The 25,127-nt window shown below is 44.4% G+C and overlaps 1 protein-coding gene across 1 annotated transcript; it reads right to left on the reverse strand.

Annotated features, from left to right (window-relative positions):
• Window positions 1-2,092: 2,092 nt before the first annotated feature.
• sri (sorcin) lies at window positions 2,093-8,328 on the reverse strand. The gene is made up of 8 exons (XM_005816188.3): window positions 8,062-8,328; window positions 6,800-6,853; window positions 6,406-6,475; window positions 6,062-6,105; window positions 4,488-4,635; window positions 4,184-4,297; window positions 2,964-3,022; window positions 2,093-2,430 (listed from the first exon to the last, which is right to left on the reverse strand). Exons 1-8 carry the CDS (start codon window positions 8,107-8,109, stop codon window positions 2,404-2,406), a joined length of 564 nt encoding a protein of 187 aa, XP_005816245.1. The 5' UTR covers window positions 8,110-8,328; the 3' UTR covers window positions 2,093-2,403.
• Between the last annotated feature and the right edge of the window lie 16,799 nt (window positions 8,329-25,127).

Genomic DNA, 25,127 nt, shown 5'->3' on the forward strand with positions numbered 1-25,127 from the left:
AGATTTATTTATTTATTTATTATTAAATTTAGAGAGCTAAAAGTGCTGCGGTCATGTAAGTAGAAAAAAATATAACAGCTGCATACAAATAAATGATCTACAGGGTGAGATCAATCAGAAATGCTTTGGAGATTCTGCAAACAGAGCAGACTGATGGAAAAAATGGTCGAATTGTTTTGAGATCACAGATCTTACAGCTTCCACCAAATGAAGGAACCTTTGTAAAATCACTTTACATGCCAGTTTATCCATCTGAAACACTGCAGCAGATTCAGCTTGAATCTTCGAGCCGTTGTGACTAAATGGTTCCACTGAGAAAAATATTCCTTATTGAGACACAGCCTGCCCTCTACTGGAAAGAGAAAACAATGCAAGGAAAAAACCCTGTTCCTTATATCAAGTTACAGCCGATACACGTGGAAGGGAGTCAACCTGTTGTTTTTGTTTTACTGTTTTGTGATATTTTGTTAGGACTCAGTCTTTTATAGCACTTAATAATAATAATACAGTTTATGAGATGCTGCCATATAGGAAAGAAATTTGCTACATTTTAGAAAGAAAAACAAAAAAAATGAGAATAATTTAAATAGATTAACTATTTAAATTGAACCAAAACAATCTGCTAAACAATCATGTTTAAAACATGAAATCATGTCCGAAACATGATTTCAAACATCATGTTTGAAATATGTATGGCAAATTGTATCAGCAAGAAAATAAGAAAACAATTCCAGAACATGCCTGAGGAGGGCGCTCTATTGCAATAAATGGAGGCAGCCATATATAATATCAGCATTTTGATAATTTGGAAAGTAACAGCTGTTGTACAAACTTCTTCAAGTATTCAAGTTTTATTTTTATCTTCTCAACAAAGAAACACAATTTTCTAATGAAAGAAGCAAAGTTGTCTTTCTGTGAGAAAAGGATCCTTAACTCACTGTACAGGCAAAGCATGAATACGGTCCTGCAGCTTTGCACTTATATGTAAAAAAAGAAAAGAAAGAGACAGGCAATTTTTACATTTTGATTTATTTTAGTATGCATTTCAGAAATAAAAACAGAATATTGCTCACACAAGCTTTATTTAGCCAACTTAAATAAATTGTCGTGCCCAAAGTTGTTTCAGAAAAAGTGACCACAATGAGATTAACAGCAAAAAACTTTGCTTTCAGCAAAAAATGTCTGAAAGCAAAATCCACTTTAAGGAGATTTTAATTTCTCTGCGGGATCTTAAAAAAAAAAAAAAAATTAAAAGTTAAAGTTGCACTCTGACATTTTCATCTGCGTCAATCACCCAAGTTAACCAAATTTAGGCTGTTCTTGAATTGTGGTCAAGGCCAGCACTAGACCTGCATTATTGAATTAAGCTGTTGTTATGATTGGTTGACTTGCTGTTTAGAATTTGAACAGGTGTTCATAATAAAGATGTCAGCGAGTGCATGTTTGTTGCTTTGTGTAATCTGATGTCCATTTCGTCCTAATATTCATACCAACATGCCCAAACTTTGGTTCTGTTGAATTCATTCATAAAACAACTTCATACATCAGCTCTCCAGACACTAATATTACTGAAAACTCTTATGACTTAAGCTCTTCATCACCCAAAAAACAAAATTAGGATAACAGAAAGTAGAGATAATAAATTCATTTATATCATAACCCAGTGTATAATTATTTCTATTGGTAATTCTATTTAAAATAAAGGGGAGATAATTTTGAAAATGATTATTCTTTCCCAGAAGGTTTGACTTCAAATAAAATAGTTTGACATCTACAAACAGGAGCACCTTTAAAATAAGCTTTACAACCCAATGTTTAACTAAATGGAAGCTGACACCATTCATATAAATGTTAGTTATAAATGTTAGTAACTGCATGTTCATGTACACATGTTGAACAAAAACTCGATTTTGAAAGCTGGAATAAAAAAAAGAGGAAAAAAGGTTTTGTGTAATATTTACCTAGTTCCATTTTTGTAGATTAATTTGTCATGACATTTTCTGCATTAATCCACCTGCATTATACTGCAAATGTTCAGACTTTAGCTGTAGAAAACAATCACACTGATTCCACAATAAAAAAGTGAACACAATCAGACTTCATAATGTTTTATTAATTTCATAATGCAAGGGCTAACATGATGTGGTAGAAAGCAAACAGTGAGAGCAATTACTGTGTTAAGACTGCAAGCACTTTCATGCTATAGGGATGTTAGTACATTTCTCCTTCCTCTATTAGGCATAAAATGGCTTTAAAATTGTCCACTTGGAATGAACTGTGACATTTGGACCCTGTTTTTTTAGGTTTTTTTTTTTTACAAAAAACAAATACAATTCAAGAAGAAGCAAATGATATAAAAGTGTTAGAAGGTAAGCAGGTCCTCACAGGAAAAATGTGTCTTTTTCAGACGCTCATGGTGACCTGGATAAACTGTAGAGACAGAGATATGACCAGAGTTAATATGCCACTATTAATCGTCCAACAGTAAATCATTTCTACTAACTCCAATTTTTTTTAAAAATCATGTTTTGACAATATTCTGCAACTAGCTGACCTGCTAAGCAAAAGAGAGTTAAATATTTATCATATTTTTTTCAAATTAAAGAAAAGGAAGATTGCGGACATATTGCGAAGGACATTTTTAATTGTTATGTTAATAAACCAGCTGACATATGGCCAATATGTTGACGTGCACAAATCTGAGGTTTAAATCCAAATAGAAGCCACAGATCTTTAATTTCAAATTTGTAAAAAAAAAAATCTGTTGAAGTCAAAACTGGGACAAGAGGGTCTGGTGTACCTTCACATCTGGACCAGGCAAAAGGTCCAGATGTGTTTTGATTCTCACCATCTGAACCCAATGTGTAAACTTTGACCTTTATTGACAGTACTAATCTGGTCCCTAACCAATCCGTTAAGCTTCCACAAACTAAAACAGTAAATTTACTTTTGCATAAACTTACATCATCGTACTGAAAAGAGGCATTTCCACTGTGGGCCGTGTCCCTCCTTCGGAATTGATCTAAAAAACACAAAAAGTTAAACTAAAGCAATTAGAAGTGTTACACTGAGACAAGAAATACATAAAATAAATGTTCATTGAATAAAAAATGAACCATACAACACTAATTAAAAACAAAATGCTAACAAAGCTGATAAAATATAATTTTATACCTTATTAGATATTTAAATCTCCCTAATAAACATTTAGGCAGTGTAGTGATTTAAGGATTGCTGTGCTCCATTTTCTTGATGTTGGTCAGGACTCTGGCAGCAGCAATTTGAATGAGCAGCTTTTTACAGAGATATGGAGACAATAAAAGGCCCTACTAAAAATAAAAGCAGAAACCAGTTTTTCTGGATCTTGTTTCAAAAGAAAGCATTTCATTCCTAGCAACATTTTTAAGGTAGCAGTTGGCTGATCTGATTTTAAGATATACTTTATGCAGTCCAAGTCAATATGTAGGTTCCGATGTCCACCCATCGTCTTGGTCTCTATCCAGAGGAAGATTTCAGCAGAAGATGTGAAATGAAATCAAACCAAAACTGGTTTTCTTCAAAATTAAGAAGTTAGATCAGATGATTTGATAAAATGTCTCAGCAAATTGAAACTGATGTTGGGAAGCAATTGACAGATTTTCAGTTTCGAGGTACGCCACAGATTTAACAAGTCATATTTTCCAAACCACAAAAAATTTCCATCGCATTTGTGGTTTAAACTGTCAGAAACTAACAGCGTTAAACACAAAACCACAAACCCATTATTTTGATGTTATTAAGCCCCCAAATAATATTAAGGAAACTGCAGTTAGACCACCTTGCAGCCTAAAGCACATTATGCAATCGGCTCATCTCATGTAAAAAGTAAACTGATGAAGATAAATCATTCTTTAAATATGTGATCCACAAAGAAAACATCATAACTAAAATCCTACACTACTGAATATCAATGTCAATTTTAGTTCAGTTTATTTCCTGGAACAAAGTATTAAAATACATGCAGGTTCAGACGTGTGAGCGCAGAGGATTTCACAAACTCAACCAAACTGGTCCTAAAATGAGCAAAGATAAACATGCACCCATTTTTCTGCTGTACATATTTTATATCTGCGCATTGTCATGTTTTTAGGAAACGTAGAAACGGTATTGTTAGGGTTTCTGTTTTCATGCCAGCTCGACTCACCAGTCAGAGCACGGAGTCTCACACAGCAGCTCACAAACTCATCAAAAGGAATCTTGCCATGGTTGCTGTAGCGCTTCATGATGCAGTTCATGGCCTGAGGGCTTAGATTGTAGCCTGTAGAAACACGCAGGGTAAAAAAAATCAATCATCCAAACTGTGACAGAGTGACTTTGTCTACAATGAAGATAATGTCACGATGCAACGTCAATTAAGAGAAATTCCAACATAGTCTTAATTTTAGCAAACATAACAAAGTTGTTTTGAAGAGTCGAAAACAATAAAAATCATTAAAATCAGTCCATACCCATGGTAGTGATGGCCTGCTGCAGCTCATGGCCCTCCACTGTGCCGCTGTGGTCCCGATCAAAAGATGAAAAGGTGGCTTTCCAGCCGTTCAGGGCCTGGCACAGATCCTTGAACTCGGCAAAGCCCATCGTTCCAGACATGTCCCTCTGAGAGCATTTTCAGTCAAGGACCTCACACAACTGAAGAGATTAACTTCACTCGAGACTAATTTTAAAGATGAAACATGTTAATTTGAGGCATTGTGGTGTTGTATACAACCAGACAAGCGATTAGGAAACTGCAAAGAAGAGAAAATACTTTTGTGAGGATTTTCCCCAAAAACAAAAACATAAAAAGCTCTGATTTCTGTAAACTGGTATAATTCTTCATCCTAACTATAAATCAAAGCATTCACAGTTGATCATCTTAAGGTTGAGGTAAAAAGACAGCTAAAGTATTTTCTTAACCCAATCTGTTAAAAAAATTAAAATTATTTAATATCCAGTGCAATAGCAGAATATGAAGTATTCTTACATAATGTTATCATGTAAGCTGTCCATCAGAGTGTGATATTCTACTGTAACTGTTTTTACAGCCATTTTGTTCATTTCACTGCTGATTATTTTTTGCAATATTGGTGTTTATTTGTTTATTGAGGCAGTTTGTATGGTGGTGTTGTGGTTAGTTCAGCCCCCACCTACCTGGAATTTCCTAAACCTCTTGTGGTTTAAGTGTGACTAAAAATACAACACATTTTTATTTGATTTAAAGCAAATCAAATAAAAGGTATTAACTGCATCTTCACTGCATTACTTTTTCTTCAGGTGTACATTTTTCTCTTACATACTGTAGATAATTTTAAAAGCAGAGCATGAGACATATTTTTGTCTCTAAATGTTTTGTTTCCTACAAGAAAACAAACAAGTTGCTTTACTCAGATGTCCAACTCACCCAGCTACACAAATCCCAGCCCCCACTAACCACTAACAGACTAAAGTGGTTAAAGATGGAGACTGTGTGTGAGAGGAATATCTGAGTTGATGAAAAACACATCTCTCTGCAGGAAGTACTCTGTGCAATCGGCTTGAACTTAAGTGCAAAATGTGGCAAGAATTTGGCACAACTTAAGTTAAAAGTAATATTTCTTCATTTAAAATGGGATCTTGCATTCATTTTGACAAAGAGTCAGATATGATAGTCATATGTTTTGGATAGAAAGTATATAAAATATTAATTTTTTTGCAATTGTTGACAAATTTGAACCTTGTATGTTGCCAAAACACACCTGGATCAAATGATGGCTCATTAGAAGGCATAAGAGGAACACTGACATGCTGAAAAGGTTGTTGCTACCACCAGTGAGAGAACTAAAACATGCAGGATGCCGGCCCTAGAGGACTGACTTTGGGCACCACTGGTCTATGCAATTCATTGCTTTCCTGACAGGCTGGGTATTAAATTCAGAGGGTCTTAAATAAACCATTTACTCTATAATGTTATAGAATAACTCAATTAAATGTGAGGCAGCCTAAAAAAGATTTTATGGAACATTTTTACTCAAATGTGAAGTGGTTTACATATAATGAAGGATACATCCAGCATGTTTATCATCAGTCTGCAGCTTTCCATGCTGAAAGCTGCAGAGAGAGAAGCACATGTTATCAAACCTATTCAGGAATCATTCAGGAAGCTTTAAAAGAGGCTAACAATAAAACACAAGTCCTTTTTACCTATTGTTTATGGTCACAAGGCATAAAACGGCTTGTGACAACCTTGGTTTTAACCCGATTATGCTTTATCACAAACTGGAAGAGTTTATGTTTAATCAAAAATGGAAATAAATTGCAATACGTCAGCATAAAGAGTCGAAAAGACCATAAGTAATCAAATCTAGACTCGTTTAAGTGGGTATGTCCACTAAAATGTTTTCCTCCTACGTTGGTATGATCCAGACATGCCGGACTGCGTGAGGCAGCGCTGCAGCTCATCCGCCGAGATCTGCCCATCCTGATGAGGTTTCAAGAAACAGATGGAAGAACATACAACACAGTCACATGCATGATTTTATTTATTTAACATTTATTCAACTAGTTGAGTTTTATTAAAAACGAATTCTTATTTACAATAACAATCTGGCAGGGAGGGAAGAACACAGGAAAATCAAGCAGGACACTTTACAAGAAACAACAAACATTCACAATATTGTTGAAAGATTTTTTGTTTTTGTTGAAGCATGTGCAGGTTTCAGACGTCATCTTCCTTAAAATAGTTATGCAGAAACACATTGCAGTTCTCAATTCAGAATCATATTGAAAGAACTCGTTGTCTCACCTGTCCAGCCACCTGGGAAAAGAATCCGTACAGAGGATCTTGTTGCTGAGGGGGCTAGAAAAGGAAAGCATAAGATTAAATCAGTGATTGTTATACTATAGTTGCTAAATAATTTCTTAACTCTGGGGAGAAATGCCAATGTAAAGCAGGCGAAGTTATTTCAAAGTGCTGAAAATCATTTAACTGAATCCTACAAGAGAACCACAGCTGCATGTCATGGTTATAAAGCTATCCTAATTTTAAAATGGATTGATATTTTGTTTTATTGAAAAGGTCATAAAATCCTCTGAAAATCTCTTTTTAAAACTCAAAAATAAAAAAAATAAACAAAAGAAAACACCACCACTCAAAATAAGAAATGCATCGTTTATTTACAAACCATTAGAAAAAGCACACTGGTTGAATCTTTTATTATGATAAACTGAAACAATAATTATGTTGACAACCAGACCAGTCGATATAGGCTGTTAGGTCTTTCTCTGCTATGTTTGTTACATATTTCAAAACTAAAATCTCTATTTCAGTCAGTCAGTGGATCGCCCAGGAGCAAGAAGATGTGCATTGATGCAGAAATGGAAATAACATTGTAGCCGCTTCCTTTTCTTTTTGATTGAAAAACATTTCCACAATGACTTTTTATTTAAAGTAAAGAATTATGATTGACTGATTCAGTGGAGGACATCTTATCATGAAGGTACGCCACCCTACCTCACCCTCAAAGATACAATGAAGTCAGTATAATGAAGTCGTACACACATCGTGAGTCAAATCAACCATTCAATAAGAACTTAAAGTTCAAAGGTTAATCTGTTATATGTATACATATCCTTGACAACTAGATTTTTTTCAGTCAGTTTTTATTATTTTGTTAATTTATTAACTATTTAATCATCTGGAGATAAATACGAGTCATCACTGCAATTGAACATAAAGATGAATCAAAAGAAACTTTTGGAGTTTAATGTAAGATCTTTTAGTTGGAGAAACATCAGCTTAATTTAAGAAACAAAGAAATAATCACTTATAAATGCACAAAATTAAAGAAACCTATTTAAATAATAATAATAATAATAATAATAATAATAATAAATACCTGCAGCTTTGTGGGATTTATAAAATAATTTCTTTAAACACTAGCAGCGTCCTGCTGTTTCTAATTTATCACTTCCGCACTGTTTGGGTCAAATGTCCGATTTGGGACAGAAGAACAATAATAATCAATTTTTTAACCTTAATTCACTTAGATGTTAAGTTTTTCTCACCATTCCTGGGAATCCACCGCCGGGTGCCCCATATCCTGGATAGGCCATTTGATTGGAGTGCAAAAAACAACTAGTTAAGGACTTTTACAGGAAGTGAGTTGTCTGCCGAACAGCCCAGCGCAGAAAGCGACCAGTGACAACACTGAGATAACCGAGCAGCTACAATACAATTTATCTTGAAGAATTGAGCTGTAACTGTGGGAGGACTAAGTAGAAATAAGACGAGGAAGAGGGAATACGTACAAACATTCATTTCCTGCCTTTGACCCACCCAACTACCTTCTGATTGGATGAGAGAATCCACGTGACATGATAGTAGCAAATCAGAGCCCAGGATAGATATAAAAGCTCAGAAAACTGGAGAGTGTAACTGATACACCACCCCGATCTATAACTGAGACACCACCCTGGTCTTTGAGCTTTGAACAGATTTTACACATAGTCTAGGACAATAGATATGGAAACTACTGCCCAGATGAAAAGTTCTTATCAGGAGGTTTTTACTCCACACCAACACCGGTTAATATAATTTGGTAATTTTATTTGATGTAGTACTGTACAGGTTTGCAAACAAAAAAATACTCTTAATTTAAAATAATTGCATGTATTCATCCATTTTGCATCATTCACAACATATTCAGTATTGTGTAGAAAACCTGTAATTTAAGTAATTAAACATAAACATAAAACTCACCTCAACACAACATTTAGGTTATTTTGTCTTAATTTTATGCCACTGTATTTTATCAGATCTATGTAATTAAGGCACAAAAACAAACTGAAATTGGAAAACAGAGAAATGATCTTTTAATTGCAATCATTACATCATTGACTGAGAAAACAGAACCAATCAGCTTGTTTTTCAAGATGAAACGCTTGCGGTCCCTCCTATTTCAGTCCAGAGTAACCCAACCCGGTCAGATTCTTCTTCGTTTGCAGCAGAAGCCTTTGGATTAAAAAGAGGAGGTCCAGTTTTCCTCATGTGGTTGTGAAAGGATCTGAAGGAGACTAAATTTGTGTCGGGATGTACAAACTGACTCCTGAATGTTGGATTCGGTCACATGGACCTCAGATTTGTGCCAGTCCTTTTCATCAAGGTGGACTTGCTTCAGGTGTCCTGAACCACCAGGATGACAATGAGGGGAAGGATGAAGAAGAATTTCCTGCTTTGTGCCATCATACTATGGGTAAATTTAAAGTTATTCAACATCATAGAGAAAAACAGGGTAGAAATTGAGCAGACACAATAATGTAAAAATGCAAAAACAACAAAAGAGTAAGCATGAATGAAATTATCATGATGCCAAATATTACTTGTCACTATTGGTGTTTAGTTTTTTATGGAGTGTCCATTCATGATCAGTTGCTCACTCTCTTTGGACCTTATACAGCAATTGGTGAGCATATCACTGATTTTCCTGCTATCAAAATTAGCAGATGAATTATATCTTTAGAAAGACATAATTCATTAAATCGTTCATTTCCCAATCCCTTTTCAATTTAAATCTACACGCACCAGAACCCATAACAATTCAGTTCTGTGTTTTATATTTTTTCCATGTAATAATTTCTGCTGTTTGCATTGTGCTTCTATAATATTTTTCTCTTTTTTTAACCTCTCCCTGTTGTGTGAGCATATGCACTTCGTGATGCACCTGCAGGGCATTAGTTTTACCGCTGCCCAAGCCCAGCAGGTCTTTTCAGGAAACAGATGGATCAAACATACGTCTGAAGGAGTAATCCTCCTTTTTCAACCAAACATATGACGGAAAGGTTCTAATGCTCAGCAGTTTGTGCCTAAATTAACCCTGTTTTTCACCTTTTCTCACAGGTTGTGATGACAGTACTCATCAGTCTGATGATGCTGAAGGTTATCCTGCAATAGTCAGCCCCGCCCACTCCTCACTACTTCACAGGGCTGCCTACTGACCAGTTCTCTGTCTAACAGGTCCGGAAAATCTCCGAGAGCTGGGTATTACCCTAAAAGTACTCTATAAGAGATAATCTATTTAAACTGGTGGCGAAAGTGATTCGTCTAGCTCTAACTACCTCCAATCCAGAAGTTATGACCCTTTACAGTTAAGAAACAATCAGCTGAGTAGCCCTCACAGCTGCATAATTCCAATAACCACTTCTGTTAACGGTAGCCCACTTTCTAATTCATAACTTGCACTTGGAACCGGCTAGATTATATTTAGTGACTTAGACGTAAGTCCCAGGGTCATTATTTACTCTCACCAAAGGAAATTATGAAGCCTCCTATTTACTGGAATCATGCACATTAGTTTTACCTTAATCAAAAGAACTGAACAAAGATTAAATGACTCTATTAATTCCAATGTCCACCAACCTCATTAGAATTTTATAGTATAAATTTATTAAGCAAGCTTAAGCAAGGATATGCGACATACAAATCAATAATCAATCGTATATAATTCAAAAACAGTGTAATAAAATTTACATGTACAATCATACTACCCTGTCTCCTTTCCCTAACTTTAAGTCGCACGTTCTGAAATGGAATTTCAATGAGCAGATTCAACTCATACCCAGACGATGGTGGAGCGTTTGGCAACAGGAATTTCTAGCATCCTTGGTCGAGGTCTTTGCCTTGTGTGGAAAAATCCTCCTTAGAAAGGAAACAAAGCAGAACGGGTCCGAATCCTTTTACAAAACCCAGTTCCTCATCCCTGAGGGACCTTTGTCCTTCCTCCAAGTCTTGTTGCAGAGTTGAAATTGCTGGGTTGAGACGAGACCGACGGTCGAATGAAGAACTAGAGATGGGGCGATGGGACCCAGTCCTTTCTTGGCGGTGTGAAGTCCGAGCTCCCCCGTAGTTCTGAAGTGCGGTCCGTAGCTCAATCTGCTTCTGCAAGTTGTCTCTTCTTCTGCGCCGCCGGACTGGGAACGGCTGGTTCCTCTTTTCAGCCCCTTTTTATGCATCTCTCCACCATGTGTGTGTATGGGAAGGTTTGGCCTACGTGACTTGCTTCACATCTGCTATGTATCATGAAAAAGCCCCCACATTGCCCAACCTATTTCTGCTGACCATAGTGGAAAGTCCCGTACTTCCCCTTTCTCCGTTGCTTCAGCCAAACTCAACACTCCAACCATCCTGTGCGCTCTGACCATCTGTTCAGAACTGCTTGCGACATTTCCCGTTTCAGGACTGTACTGTATTCCTCTCTTTTTCTATAACCCACTATTATTTATTATAGCTCATTAAACACATTAAATCTGTTGTTAAACCTGTTTGAATTAATTTCAAATGATTACAACTTCACATTATCACAAGTTTGATCCTTAGTTAACAATCAATCACATCTCTTACTTATTATAATTCATCAACCATAATCTTTCCATAGTTAATTCATTACAGAAATCATTACAGATCACATTTCAGATAATACATTTCAGAAGGTTATTATATGATTACTTGTATTCATTTTACTATTCTTTCATATTCAATTTAATTAGCTTTTAATCAAACTACAAGATTACTTATTTTCTCCCAGGCCTCTATGCACCTTTTTCTGCGTGTGCCTGGAAAGATCTCATACCCTTATGCCAGTTTTCTTGACACCCCCTCCATGAGATCGGACGGTGCTTCGCAGAAAACACAGAGTCCAAAGTCAAAAGAGATCAAGTCCATCACCACAAGTGGTAGTGAGGATGTCCCGCTCATAGCAGGTAACAGGAGACGATGAAGGTGTCCAGGAATCCACAACCACATATTCCGACAGATTGGATGGCGGAGAAAGCCGAAGCTCTGCGCCCAAATTATTGTCGAGTGCAGATTCATCCGCTATGGAAAGGATGGAACGGTCCAGCGGAGGCTGCAGAGGCGAAGGTAGGTCCATGCCGAAGTCTGGCAGCGTTGATGGATTGTTGCAGTAGCCTTCCAACTCTGCCAGCAGATTCTGGAAATCCATATCACTCGGTGATGGAGATGAAGGGGAAAGGATGTCCTCAGTCTGGCATGCTTGGGGAGATGGACTGAGGTTCTCAGTTTGGGTACCTTTCTCGTTAGTCGCACTGCTGGTCTGGCATCCGACGTCGATAAACAAATCTGGAGATACGGGGCGTGTAGGTGGAAGGTAGTCGCCCACCGCCACAAGTCGTCCATCCAACAGGTGTAAAGTTGGGAGACATTGCCGGGTAATTTGGTGTTCCCATAACTTATGAATCACGGGCAGCCGTAGTCCCGTATAGAACGGAGATGCTGTAAAGTCGTCGTCGTCTAGGCCAAACGCAGAGGTCCACACGATTTTGTGCACCCGTTCCAGGGATCTAGATGTGGACTCCGCTATGTAGGGCAAATCCTCCAGCCCTGTGGCGCAGAGAATTGCCGTTACATCATTAAAATGGCTGCTCACGCATTTGTGACACCAACGGGCGGACGATGCCACCCAAATGAATCCATAGGATTCTGCGGCGATCCCACATCCCACACAGCAGGTTGATGCCTGAGGAGAAACAGTAACCCAGGTAACTTCATGATCAGTGGTTATTGATTAACTATATTTACTTACAACGACGAAAATGCGAAAGCGAAAGCTGAGAGAGTAAGCTGGTTTAAGCCCGTGTGCCGGCTTGTTTTGCGAGCCAAGGTGAATTAATCACAGGAGCCGGAATGTCATGATCCGGAGCTGGTTCACCTCGATCATAGACATGAGCTGAATCATGGAATATTGCCGCGTAGGTCATCAGCCATACAACAATGGCGAGGTCCGAGGTCTCATGAAGCCAGTAGAGGACCACCAGGATCCCCCAAACCGTTGCCCAAAGAGCCAGAATTATCCACTTTTGCATCCAAATTCGCCGTCCCCGACCCTTGATAGACAAGGCCTGACGCGCTAAGTAGATGAGGATGGACACTGCGAATAACCCTTCTAGAATAGCTGTGAGGATCTTAAATGGGGCGGTTCGTGTGGCTTGTGCGCCCCCAATGACCAATTCCAGTATCAGGGCTGCAGTGTCGGTGATGAGCCATAGGCAAACCACAACGCCTCTGCGCCAATTGATGCGGGTACGGCCCATCAAGTAACAAGCGAAAAGGGATGAAGCCAACCCCCATCTGTGGAGAATGATGGGACGGAGGATCAGCTTGGCATATCCTTGTAGCGCAACGAAGATCCTCATAGGATGTCCCTTGGGCCAAGGACCGGTGTGGCAGAAGACTACCCAGGCCAGAGTTATCCCTAAGTGCTCAAGGGTACTCACTTGAATCGGTGCAAAAAGTGAGTTAGGATTTGATGAGTTGGTTGAAGTGTTGGTTGAAGAGTTGGTTTCCATGATGTGAGATGATGGTTGCTCTGGATCAGGTCCTGTTGGCAGCTGCGGTGAAGGTTGAATGGCTGGCAGGCACACGGCAGCTCTCTCTTATGCAGAAGTAGGCTCCTCCTTAGGGGGGAGGGGCTGGTAGTTCCTCTTTTTGCAACGACAAAGTGCTTTCAGCCACGCCTCCAGGACGATTTTGCCGACGATTAGTGCTATGGCGACGCCCAGGAGACCCAAGAGATATGGCCACAGTAGACTCAAAGCACTCATCAGCCATTGTTCAACTATGTTGAGGCCTCCCTCCACCACGCTAGCAACCTCTTCCGCAACCTCAGAAATAGCGGCCACCAATGTTGCCCCCATAGTTTCGTACCAGTAACAGTCATGTTGATCAGCGCCTTCCCCACATTTTTGCCAATTCTCTGTAGTGGTTGAGCAGGTGAGATTGGAATACAAAAGGTTTGGTCCTACCCAGTCAAACCCTGAGTCTATGTCGCCATCACACAGACTTTTCCGGAAAGCATGTCCTTCTGCGATGGCTATAAGGGAGTCTGGGATGAACGGAACAGGGAGACCAAGTATACTCTTGCGCTTCTGGAGATGATATCCTAAAATGGCATCGGTGCAGGTCCGTCCGCTCACTATCGCCCTTCGCCATGTTCCATTGAACTTTCGCCAAGTAACCTCAGAAGAGTGAGTGTCATACTCGTCTGCATAATGGTCTGTGCAGTAGCTTTCCCAACCTCGAAGCTGTTGGCAGGGTCTTCTGGCTAAACCTATTACACATTCAAGGATATTTCTTGTGTTGTTTTTACAAGTCATGCGCCAAGGTCTCGGGCTGACGTAACTGTCCGGTCTCCAAAAAATCCCAGGCCAAATCATGCGTTCCTTAGAGTAGACCGTGGCAATGTACTGGTACTTTACCCAATAGTTTGTTGATTCTGTAAGGCATGGTGCTACCCAGGCTTCAAACTCATGTTGTTGGAGTCCCCACCACTCGTAGTCCCAATTTCGAGTGTAATCCTCGTACCAGGCACGCAAGGCCCACTTGGCAGTAGGGGCTTTGTCAGGATCAGGGCAGTTGTACCTCCAGGTAGAATGAAGAGCGTTGCCAACCTGCCAGAGGTCACAACGTGGCGATGAGTGGGTTTTCCTCCAACAGGTGTCATTTAGGCTCTCAAAAATTCTTTTGGCGACACATTTGTCAATTTTTGCAAAGTCCGTTTTAGGAACGGTAAGAAGGTCATCAGGAGTCGGAAGGGGCTGCGTACGCAAGTTGGCAATGTATAGATCCGTTAATCCAGTGTGAGAGCGAATTGTCCCCTCTGGGAAGTCTCCCATAAAGAACGTTTGGTCTTTGGCTATGTACGTCCACGGGAACGTGTTGTTCAGCCAGGGTTCAATTTCTGTACGGAGTGGACGTGTAGAGTGCCAAAAATCAGCCCAGTATTCTTCTATGGCTGAAACTATATAGTTCCGTCCCGCACATTTCACAAACTTGTTCCAAAGGCAAGGATTTAACCAGAGAAAGTGGTGTCTGTAACAGTGCTTTTGCTCCTCATCATACATAAACCGTCTAGGTCCTAGCCTGATCAGGAAAGCCGTCATGTTGGTCAAATTGGCTGATGTAGGCGGCGTCACTGTGCTGACGGGAAAAGCACCTTGAGAGGCATTTCGAAAGGTCCAGTTCCCCGGCGGTGCGGTTGGGATGGTGTCATCCACCCTGCAATTCAGGTGATAATCTCCCCAAAACTCCTCTCGGGGAAGCCAGGCTCGACAGCCTGAGGACCTGTGTGGGGCTGGGTATACTACTTCGGTATCCCAGTACCCTTGACTTGGCAACAATAGCAGCGATCGACAAGCCATGTTGCAATGCCATTCTGGCATACCTCGGTCCGGGTGAATCCAGTTGCATCTGACGGTCCGTCGTTCTTTGTTTTGCAGAACCCGTATCCAGCAGAGCACTCCAGTCTTGAGGAGGTCGTAGTTGTAGATCTCCCAGGTACGATTTAGAAGGTCGTCCAGTGTGGAGTCGTTCAATTTGAAGGCTCGGCGTTCCACGTACTTTTTCCCGTTGTCCTTGCTGAATAGGTTGGTTCGGTTCTGGACTGAAGTGTCGTTGTCCCATGGCACAAAAATAGCCGTGGTGCTTGTATTCCAACAGTTGAAGGTGGCATACTTGGAATGTCCATAGGTGACTCTTGTATGCGTAAGATACCACGGTCCAACTCCGATGAAGTAGAAGATAGTAGCAAGAACAGCAGCAGCAAACAGCAGGGCAAGAAGCGTTAGCAGCCCTTTCAGGCATAGGGATTTTCCGGTTATCGTAGTCGTTTTCCGTAGCAAAGGTTCGTTAGAGGTTTCCGAGTCGTCGTCAGTGTCAGTTGAGTTGTCCGATTCCGACGTAACATCCAGCAACTCCGGGTCTGTAGGCTGGCGCCTCATGCCGATAGCATCCATCCTGGCCAAATTAGTGCTTCTCTGGGGTCCGAGGTATCAGGCTTTGCACAGATTTTCCTCAAAGCCTTAAGGTGGCTCTGGTTGGCAGGGTTCTTTCCAACCCGTCTGGTGGCTCTTCTTGGCTGCAGGGCTGTAAATATGGGAGAGGGGTAGGGTAAGTCAGGCTCCAACCCCCTCCACACCCACTTCCAGTGAAACACCCTCCAGTAGTCCGGCCTAGGGAAGGGGCCTTGGGCGGTGCCAGTTTTCAGCGCCTGGTCATACCAGGATTCGTGTTTGTACCCTATTGGGGCAGGCACTGAGATGTAGGTGTACAAGGAATGTCCATGCAGAGTTAGTCTAGTGCGGTGCCCCCAGGATGACGGAGTATAAATCCTTTGGTGTGGTGGATTGGGGTAGACCCTGTCAATTTCCAATTTCAATGGAAGCCTGGTGTTATTAAATATATAACATTCTGGATTTATTTCCCTCTTTACTATGGTTCTCGCCATACTTCGTGAAGTGGTCCAAATGACCATGTCATTGAGTGAAATTTCACAATACAGCCCTTGCAGTGGTTCAAGATAATGGGGACCCCACCTAATCCGTAGCTCGATCCCCCGTACCCTGAAATACACTGTATTAAAAGTCCATGGCAAGGATCTTGGGCACATAGGTGAAGTTGATGCATAATGGACCGTGTTACCGGACCCTCGTCCTTGCCAAGCAGGCGGTGCGGTAGGGATAAATAAATGTGGCTTCATGGCAGGGGGCGTCGTGTATTCTTCACTTTCCCCCACCTCTTTTACGTTTTGGAAATTGGTGGGCCGGAGATATATGAGATACTTAAGAAAATAGGCCTCGGTGAGTGGATTGGAAACAGTGAAATCTTCTCTTGGCATATCGAGCAGAATGGAGGTGGTAGGGAGTCTTAAAAACGGGCCTCTGTCCGATAGTCCCGATGAGACTCCAACCCCCACTTTGAACAATCTAGTCACAAAACACTGTCTCCCCTTTCGCTTCTTGGTTTGTTGCTGACCTGCGGACTTGACGACTCGTTTCCCTCCTTCCGGTGCGTCCATCAGTCTTGGCTTGTCTTTCTCCATGGAAATGCTGAGGCGAGCTTCTGCCAGGCGTGAGTTTTGGGTTTCTTCTTGGGAGGCTCCGGCTCCGTACTGGACACGGTGGCATAAGTCTGCTCGTTTGGTACCACTTTGATGGCTGCTCCGACTGAGTAGATCCCTTTATAGGGGACGGTGATCATGCGCACTGACAGCTGGACCTGACAGGAGGTGCTAGGATCAGAGGGCGTACTCGCCCTGTGAGCCACGCCTCCCGGGTGTTGCAAAACTCCATCCCGAAACTGGGATTCCGCTGTTACCCAGTACAGGCAAGACTTCTCCTTTGGTCTCATCGCGTTGCTGCCCCATCCGTCCACCTCAGTGGTGTAGTAATACATATCTGAGCTGCGCACCCCATCTTCCCTTGGTGCATCCGGCAGATCCACTATGGGTATCGTGCAGTCATTAATGACCTCCAAAATTAGATGTGCCCAGGTGGTCAGTTCCCAGGGGCCTGTCCACCCACCGTTAACGGCTTGCTCTCGGGCGTCATCCGGGAGTGCACTTAGCTCCTCAGCTGATGGTTGGTATGCGTGAGGCCGATGTACCCGGAAGACCACCGGAGAGTGGTTGGCATTCAATGGTGGACATGACAGGGATGTTCTAGCAGCGTCATATGGCCAGGCGGCTTGAACAGAATCCCACAGGACATCATGGGGCCCTTCTTCCCTCTTCCACACCCATGGGTCCAGTTCCTCTGGAGTGTTCGGAGGGGCGGAAGGTCCTGGTAATATTATCGGTATGGAGCTCCCATAGTTCGGCTGCACTTGCCCATAGGTTCTGTAATATCGCAGCGAGCTGTAAAACCTTGTCACTTGCCACCCTTCAGCTTCGCCTGTCAGTGTTACCTCTCCGCTCCTCAGCTGTTCCTCGCACACAGGGCAGTGGTGTAGCTCATCTCCGTCCCACGTGCAATAACAAGTTCTTGGTTTTTCCTGGAGCCACCCCCATTGGGTTTCCAACTTAAGCCGGGGCAGGTAACCTACTCGGCAGTTCCCACAGACTGTATTGTTCAATACCGTGACTGGGGAGACGCGAAGGTGTTGTAGCATCTCTGCGGTAGCCTCCTGGTGTCTTGGCTTCTCACGGCCCGGTCCTTCCCAGATAATGGGGAGATGGTGGTCGGCTAAACAGACCGGACAGCCGCTTTTAGCTTTCCTCCAAACCAGCATCTCTCTCTCCTCCGACAGGACTCCACTTTTGGCCCAATCCAATTTCTTCAGGGCTCGTCCTGCCCAAATCCCTGAAGGTGTTCTTCTAATTACAACCACCCCTTTCACGGTGGCCAGTCCGAGATAGGGTGGAATGGTACATGATTCACTGGCCATTTCACCGGCTTCTGTTTCACTTTAGTCAGGAACTGGCTTGAGCTGCTCGACTCCTTGAATCCCTTTTCTTTCCAGCAATACTGTGTTCCTATCCAGTACTTGCTTGACGATGTCAGTTGTTTCAAACTTGGGTTTCACTGCTGCATTCACCGGCTGCTCTCTCGCTTTGACCCACACGCGCTGTCCCTCTCGGAATGGCACTCTGGGCGTCAGCTTCTCCTTTTTGTCGCTGGAGCCCCGCCCCACTTCCTTCGTGGTGAATGGCCGTTGGTTGAGTTCCATCGCAGGGGCGGGTCTTTCGGCTCTGCTTCTGTCGTTCAGGGCCTGCCCTATTTCCACCGCTTGGGTGCTCCAACGGTTGGTGTTAGCATTTTTAGCTATCCAGCTTTTTACTAACCCAATGGCTCGTTCCACCACTCCGTTAGCTTGTGGGGTGTAGGGTGGCGAGTAAACTCGCATTACTCCATACTTCTGACACCACTGGTCAACCTGTGAATTACGGAAATGAGTCCCATTGTCCGTGCGCAGCTCTTTCGGGATTCCCAGGGCACTGCATACTTGTTCCAGCATGCCGACAACACTATTGCCGTTTGCTTTCCTGGCTGCTTTTGTAGTTACAAACCCCGACATAGAATCCACCAGCACTAAGAGGTACTTCTCACCTTTTCTCCCTGTTATCCCCATGGGGCCTGCAATATCCATGCAGATTGAGCCCCAGGGGACCGTGCTCTTGATGGACAACCCATCCATCCGCTGCCCTCGGCGACCTGCGTTGTATTGACCACACACTTCACAGTCCCTTAGCACGCGTTGGACTTGTTTTACTGGGATCCAAAGATCTTGTTCCTCCAGTTCCTTACGGGTAGGTCGCACGCCTGCATGTCCAAGGGCCTCATGCACGCTCCGCACGACCTCGACCACGTATTCTTCTGGGACCTCCCGTCCTTTGGGAGTTCTGCCCCACTTCTCGGTACCGACAAAGACGATCTTTCTTTGTTGGACATAACAGTCCACTTCATCATTCCCACGCCAATGAGCTCCCTCATGCGTGTGTGCTCTTTGATGCTCAACATCTATTTCCAACTGCAGTTTTAGCTCAGCAATCTTTTTCCACAAGTCTTTGTGTGCCACTGGCTTGCCCTTTGCTGTCTCGAAACCATTTTCTTCCCAAATGGCCAAGTCCTCTCTAAGGGCCTGAGCACAGTAGTAACTGTCGGTTACTAACCTGGCACTTTTGATTTTCCTTTTCACCAGCTCCAGCAATCCTTCCAGTACTGCCGTCACTTCTCCGGCTTGAGCACTACCGGGGGCCTTTCCTTTCTGACGGCATTTCTCTTTGCCATCCTGCTTCAGAATAAATCCCCAGTATGCCGACTGGTCGGACCCCTTTCTGGATCCATCGGTGTAGATTGTCCATTCCGGTTGTCCTGGCTTTTCAGGTGTTTCTTGTAGTTTTTTCTTACTGGTGGGTTGTGCTGGCCCAATTTCAAGCTCCGGATCCAGCAAGATGTCCTCCCATCTTCCCCACCGAGTATTGGTTGCTTTAGTACTTTCCACAGTCCCTTTTCTTAGGTACTTGTGAACTTGGCTTTGTGTGATGACTTTAACTGGTTGTCCTTGTGCTAAATCTTTCAGCACACCCCAATAGCGGGCTAACACCGCTAGCTCCTTCTCCTCCTGTGGGTATTTCTTTTCAACAGAAGTCAGGGTGTAACTCCACAGGGTAACCAAGCCTCCATTTTCGTTGCTCACTTTGATCATGGCATCGTCATTCTCGCAGCTGATTTCGGCCACTAGTCTCTCTGACAAACTCCTTGGCTCCAATCTCACAGCTGCTTGAATGGCCCTTCTTAGTTCCTCTAAGTTCTGTTGATTGGCTGCTGTCCAAACCCAGGGTCTTTTCCCGTCTTTCTCATCGTCCTCACTTTTCCTCAGGCAGTGGTACAAGGGTTTGGCATATTTCTGATAGTTGGGCACATGGTCTCTGACATAGTTGCACAATCCCAATATTTTCTGTAAGTCATTTTCTGACTGAGGTGGTTGAATATTCGTCAGCTTTTCTCTGTACCCATCCGAGAGTCCCAAGTCCGACGTGACTTGGAAACCCAGATAGTTCACTTGGAACTGTCCAAATTGACATTTCTTGAGGTTTAGTTTCAGACCTGCCTTGGTGAGATTTTCAACTACTTTCTGTAGCCTCTCTAGGTGTTCCTCTTCTGTGTCATCAGCAATAAAAACATCATCGATGTACACAGTTGCACCCACGTCCCCCAATACTTCCATCACTGCTGACTGGAACACGTTTGGGGAGTTCTTGTACCCCTGGGGTAACCTTTGCCACACATAGCTTTTGCCTTTGTGGGTGAATGCAGTTTTACCTTGCGATTGTCTGGCGAGGCGTAGGGAGAAAAATCCATTGGCTAGGTCGATGCATGACTTGAACTTTTTGACTTGAAGAGTTTTCAACGCTCCTTGTGGATTGATCAAACTGGCTCGGTTTGCTATTGTTCTCCGATTCAGGGCCTTGAAGTTGATAACTGGCCTCCAACCCCCTCCAGCCGATTCAGGTTTCTTCACCGCCTGGATGGGGCTGTTGGTGATCGGGTTGAGTTCCTCTCTGATGATCTCCAGGGCACCCAGTTCCTTCACGATCTTGTCCATCTCCTCGACTGCTCCCGGGTTCAGCGGGTACTGCCGGACAGGTGGGTGAACCCCACCTTCGATGTGATGAACGAACTTTGGACCCAAATCCCCACAATCATTCTTGAACCGTGCCACCTGCGCTGTAACGATGATCTCGCGCAGCTTCTCTTTTCCAGCCGGGGAGAAGTCACTCTCTTCAAGCTTTTGTTCTGTCACAGTTGGTATGTCGACCGGTTTGTACCAGTCTTGCTTCTCCGATCCTGTTTGGGTCGGGCCGACTTTCACTAACCTTGCTTTCAAGCTCGTCAGCCTTCGCTCCAGTCGGCGATGTGTGCCTTTCTTTTTACTGAGTTCGTCTAAGTCTTTCACTGTGAGGAGATTGTAGGGACCTTTCACCCACACCACTCCTTTCCAGGTCCCATATGGCATTTCTTCTATTTTCCCATTAGCAAACTGAACCTTCAGGTGTCCTGCTGTTTTTAGGTCTTTGCGGGTCATCGACACCTCTGCTCCGGTGTCCACTAGGTAGGGCACTCCCTCCACTTTGGCGTAGATTTCGTCCCCTTCCCAGTAGGCATTTTCTAAAACGACCCGCGACCTGGACGCCATTACTTTGGTGACCCTCCGGCCCCGGCTTTACGGGACTCACGGAGGGCCGTCCTCTGTTCTGGGCTCAATTTCCTATACTCCTCATCCGTTAGGAACTGACCTTTTCCGGGCTGGTTTGTCGAAGCCGGCGGTTTGGTCGGTTTCCCTTGTGGTCCTGGTGGTTTCTGCTGAGACGGCCGGTTCTGGAAGTTGGATGGCGGTGTTCCTTGTTGAAACGATCTGCTCTGGAAGTTGGATGGCGGTGTTCCTTGTTGAAACGGCCTGCTCTGGAAGTTGGACGGCTGTCTGACGTTAACTCGACCAGGCGGCTTTGCTGGTTGGCTAATCTCCTTCTTCCTTTTGTCCTCGTAATACTGCTGCTCCAGGTCGAATCCCTGCACTGCTACATCCATCTGAGCGACCGTGGTGCTTCTTACTGGCAGCTTCACAAACACAATCTCCCCCCTTCGTCCCTTTGTCACCTCACGCAGGACTTTCACATACCTTGCTGGAGAGACGGTTTGCTTAAGTGTGTGCCAAAGTGGTTCCAACCTGCTTCCTTTGTCCAGTCGTCCTCTGGCTCTCTTCACCTGAGATTCCTCATCATCCATGTCCTCCAACACCAACCTGTCATAGTTGCTCTGTGCCGACTCTGTTCCAACCATCGGGTCCGTGGTCACGCTGGTCAGCCACAATTTTTTGGCTCCTTCATGGTTGGTGGTAGACAGCACGGTTGGCCAAACATCTTTCAAATATTCTTCATTACTTTCGTCAGCGGTTTTACTCCTAATCACCAGCCTTAGATTCTTTAATTCGGCGTAAGCATCCTGTCCCGTATTAGTGGCAGGTAGCTGAGTCAACGCCCCTGGTGGTCTCACCGGGATCTGTGGTCCTGGCTCCGAGGACGTCGCCTGAGGTTCCTCTTCATCAGCCGACACTTCGTCCAGCTTCTGTCGAGCCTCCCTGGAGTATTTGAAGGCGGCTTTCTTCAGTCGTCGCAGCATCACATCATACATAATTCCAATGTATGCACTCCTGAAGTTGGTAGTCAGGGAATAGTGTGCTGTCAGAGTGGAGCAGGATGGTGTCATCAGGATGTTAGCCCATTCTCCGATTGTTGCTTCCACCTCGAGCTGCACCCGGTCTCCCAATCTGCTGGCCCATCCTGCCGGGATCTGGTACTCGGTTTGGCCGACTTCGGGTACATACGTACGCCGTCCGTCCTTAGCCTGCACTGGACCCCAGGTCACATCTCTTGCCAGCCTTTCAGAGGGTTTCTCGATGTCAAAGGTTTCCATTTCTTTCTTCTTACCCCGGTGCTGTCCTGTTCGGAGTATCTTGTGCTCTGTCGGTGGTTGCTTCGGGTCGGAGAGGACGCTGCCGTGATCACTTTCCTCTTCTTCTTCTCTAGGATGTTCGATCTCCGGTTGCTCCTCTTCGTCCTCCGAGTCGCTGATGTCCTCATACTGCTGTTGTCGAAGAGGTTCTCTCCTGGGGGAGTTCAGCGGTCGAATCTTGGCTGGTTTCATCGGTCCTTCTTCTTTCGGGACCGTCGGCTGCTCATTCTTGACTCTTCCCGCATTGGGTTTTTTCAGTTCACTGCGGCTCTCTTCAAACGAGAACTCCTTAACGTACCTTGCTGCGGAGAACCCTGGTTCAACAGGTGCCTCCTTTATCTTTATCCTGGGTGGCTGCACGGCCTTGGCTTTACTTATCTGGGTGGTGTTTGAAACCTCACTCTGGGGAATTTTTAAGGGATATTTCTTGATTTCTTGTGATGGATGGCTAATGCGGCATTGTTCCTCCATTTCAGCTGCCAATTTCACCCCTTGCTCAGTGCGGAGTCGATGCAGACGGGGGTCAACCACCACCACCACTTCTTTGAACACAAAGAAATGACTGTTGTTCCTGGCTATATTCACCACTCCGTTCTCCGCAATTGATCTGGCGGTGTCCCTTGGCAGATCCGGCGATCTCAGTCCCTGTACACTCACCATCACTCTTCTCATGCTTTCGTTGCTGGCTGCCACCAGGCCCCGTTCGAGCCCATGCCACATCTTCTTCCGATATTCCTCCAAACTCTCTCCTTCTCGGTAGACGTCAATCGGGACCAGGATTATAGCACCATAAGGGAGACTATAGCCGTTCATCAAGACTACTTCTCCTCTTGTTTTTGGGCTACAGGTAGCTTTCAGCAATCTTAAATCTGCCATGTAACATGGCCCTGCTTGGTTCTCAAGGCTGCGTCTGAATTTTCGATTGTGGATCTTGTATCTGTCGTTGGTGAACACGATCAGTCCGTCACCCTCAAGATCCCATATTCTTCCAATAACCTGATAAATCCGGAGGCCGGTCTGCAGTCTAAAGTTGCTGGCCCCCGGTGGTATTTCGGCTAATTCTCGGGCCATCCTCCAGGTGTCCGATTTCTGAGTCTTCTTCTTGGGGCGGCTGGGGCTCCACTGCTCCTCGTCCGATTCCTCCTTGTCCTCGTCGGAACTGCTGGCCGCTGGGGTCTCCGTAGGTGGTAGTGGATGCCTCCTCTCCGTGCTGTGGACTCGGGGATGAAACCCGGGCTCCAGACCTCGTCGCAGGGACCAGTCCCTGGCCGCTTGCTCCAACTGCTCCTCAGGGAGACCGCCGACGAGCGCTTCCTCGGGGTCTTCCTCATGGGCTGGTGCAGGTGGGATGTCCTCGTTCCGCGATGGACCCGGTGGAACTGAGGGACCTCCGTCGTTGTCGTCGCTGCTGTCACCGCCGTCGTTGTCGTCGCTGCCGCCCGTCAGGTCTATCAGATCCCTCGGAGATTGCTCCGTCTGGCGAGTCGGTGTCGTGGCTCCGCTGGGCAGTCGGGATGGAGGCTCAGCCACCTCCGACCCTGCCTCTTCGAGGGCTTGCTCCTTTTCCTTGCCCTCTTTGTAGGTTGAAAGTCTCTGCATGGCCTCAGCGTAGTCTTTGTACTGGCTCACCCCCCTGGCGTTTGAGTCCACCAGGATTCCGTCGATGCCCGCCGCCAAGGTAGCTGTTTTTACTACGCGGTCATACTTCTCGGAGGGGCTGTAGACAACCCGCAGCTCACCATCCGTCCATCCCTCAAGGAGCTCAGCGAACCATTCCAGCCATCCTCTAACCTCCGACTTCTTGGCCACTTTTACCGGGCATTTGACGACCCCCAGGCGGTGGCCTTGGCTAAGCTGGGTGCAATAGTATATCCGTCTTTGCACTAAGATTTCCATCGGGCTCCGGGCCACGCCCTTATCGCTGTTGTAGTGAGCCTCAAAGAAGGTCTTCTTCATTATCTCAGTCCAGGACTCCAATCCATCACCGAGTAATATCAACATCACAGGAAATTGCGATAATGTAGATTTGGTGTGATGGGATTGGTGAGTCTCACCTCCCCTGCTGATGTTGCTTGTCTCTTGTTCCATCGCTGGCCTCTGTAGGGGATCCGGTTCCCCTCTTTCTTCTTCGCTCCTAGTTGTCTTTGTCTTCGAGTCGCCTATCCCCCAAAGCCTCTCTTTGCGCTTTCGAGTAGGGATGGGTCCAGGCTGTGTTGGCTACTGGCTTCACTGTCTGGATCTGGTCATTCCATCCTCAGTAGAAGCTTTCCCTCACCTGTACGCTATACAGTTACTGCGAGGGTTGTGACTGATGGCCTTATCAGTCACCA

The sequence above is a fragment of the Xiphophorus maculatus genome, chromosome 3 (assembly GCF_002775205.1).
Source record: "Xiphophorus maculatus strain JP 163 A chromosome 3, X_maculatus-5.0-male, whole genome shotgun sequence".
Lineage (NCBI taxonomy): Eukaryota > Metazoa > Chordata > Actinopteri > Cyprinodontiformes > Poeciliidae > Xiphophorus > Xiphophorus maculatus.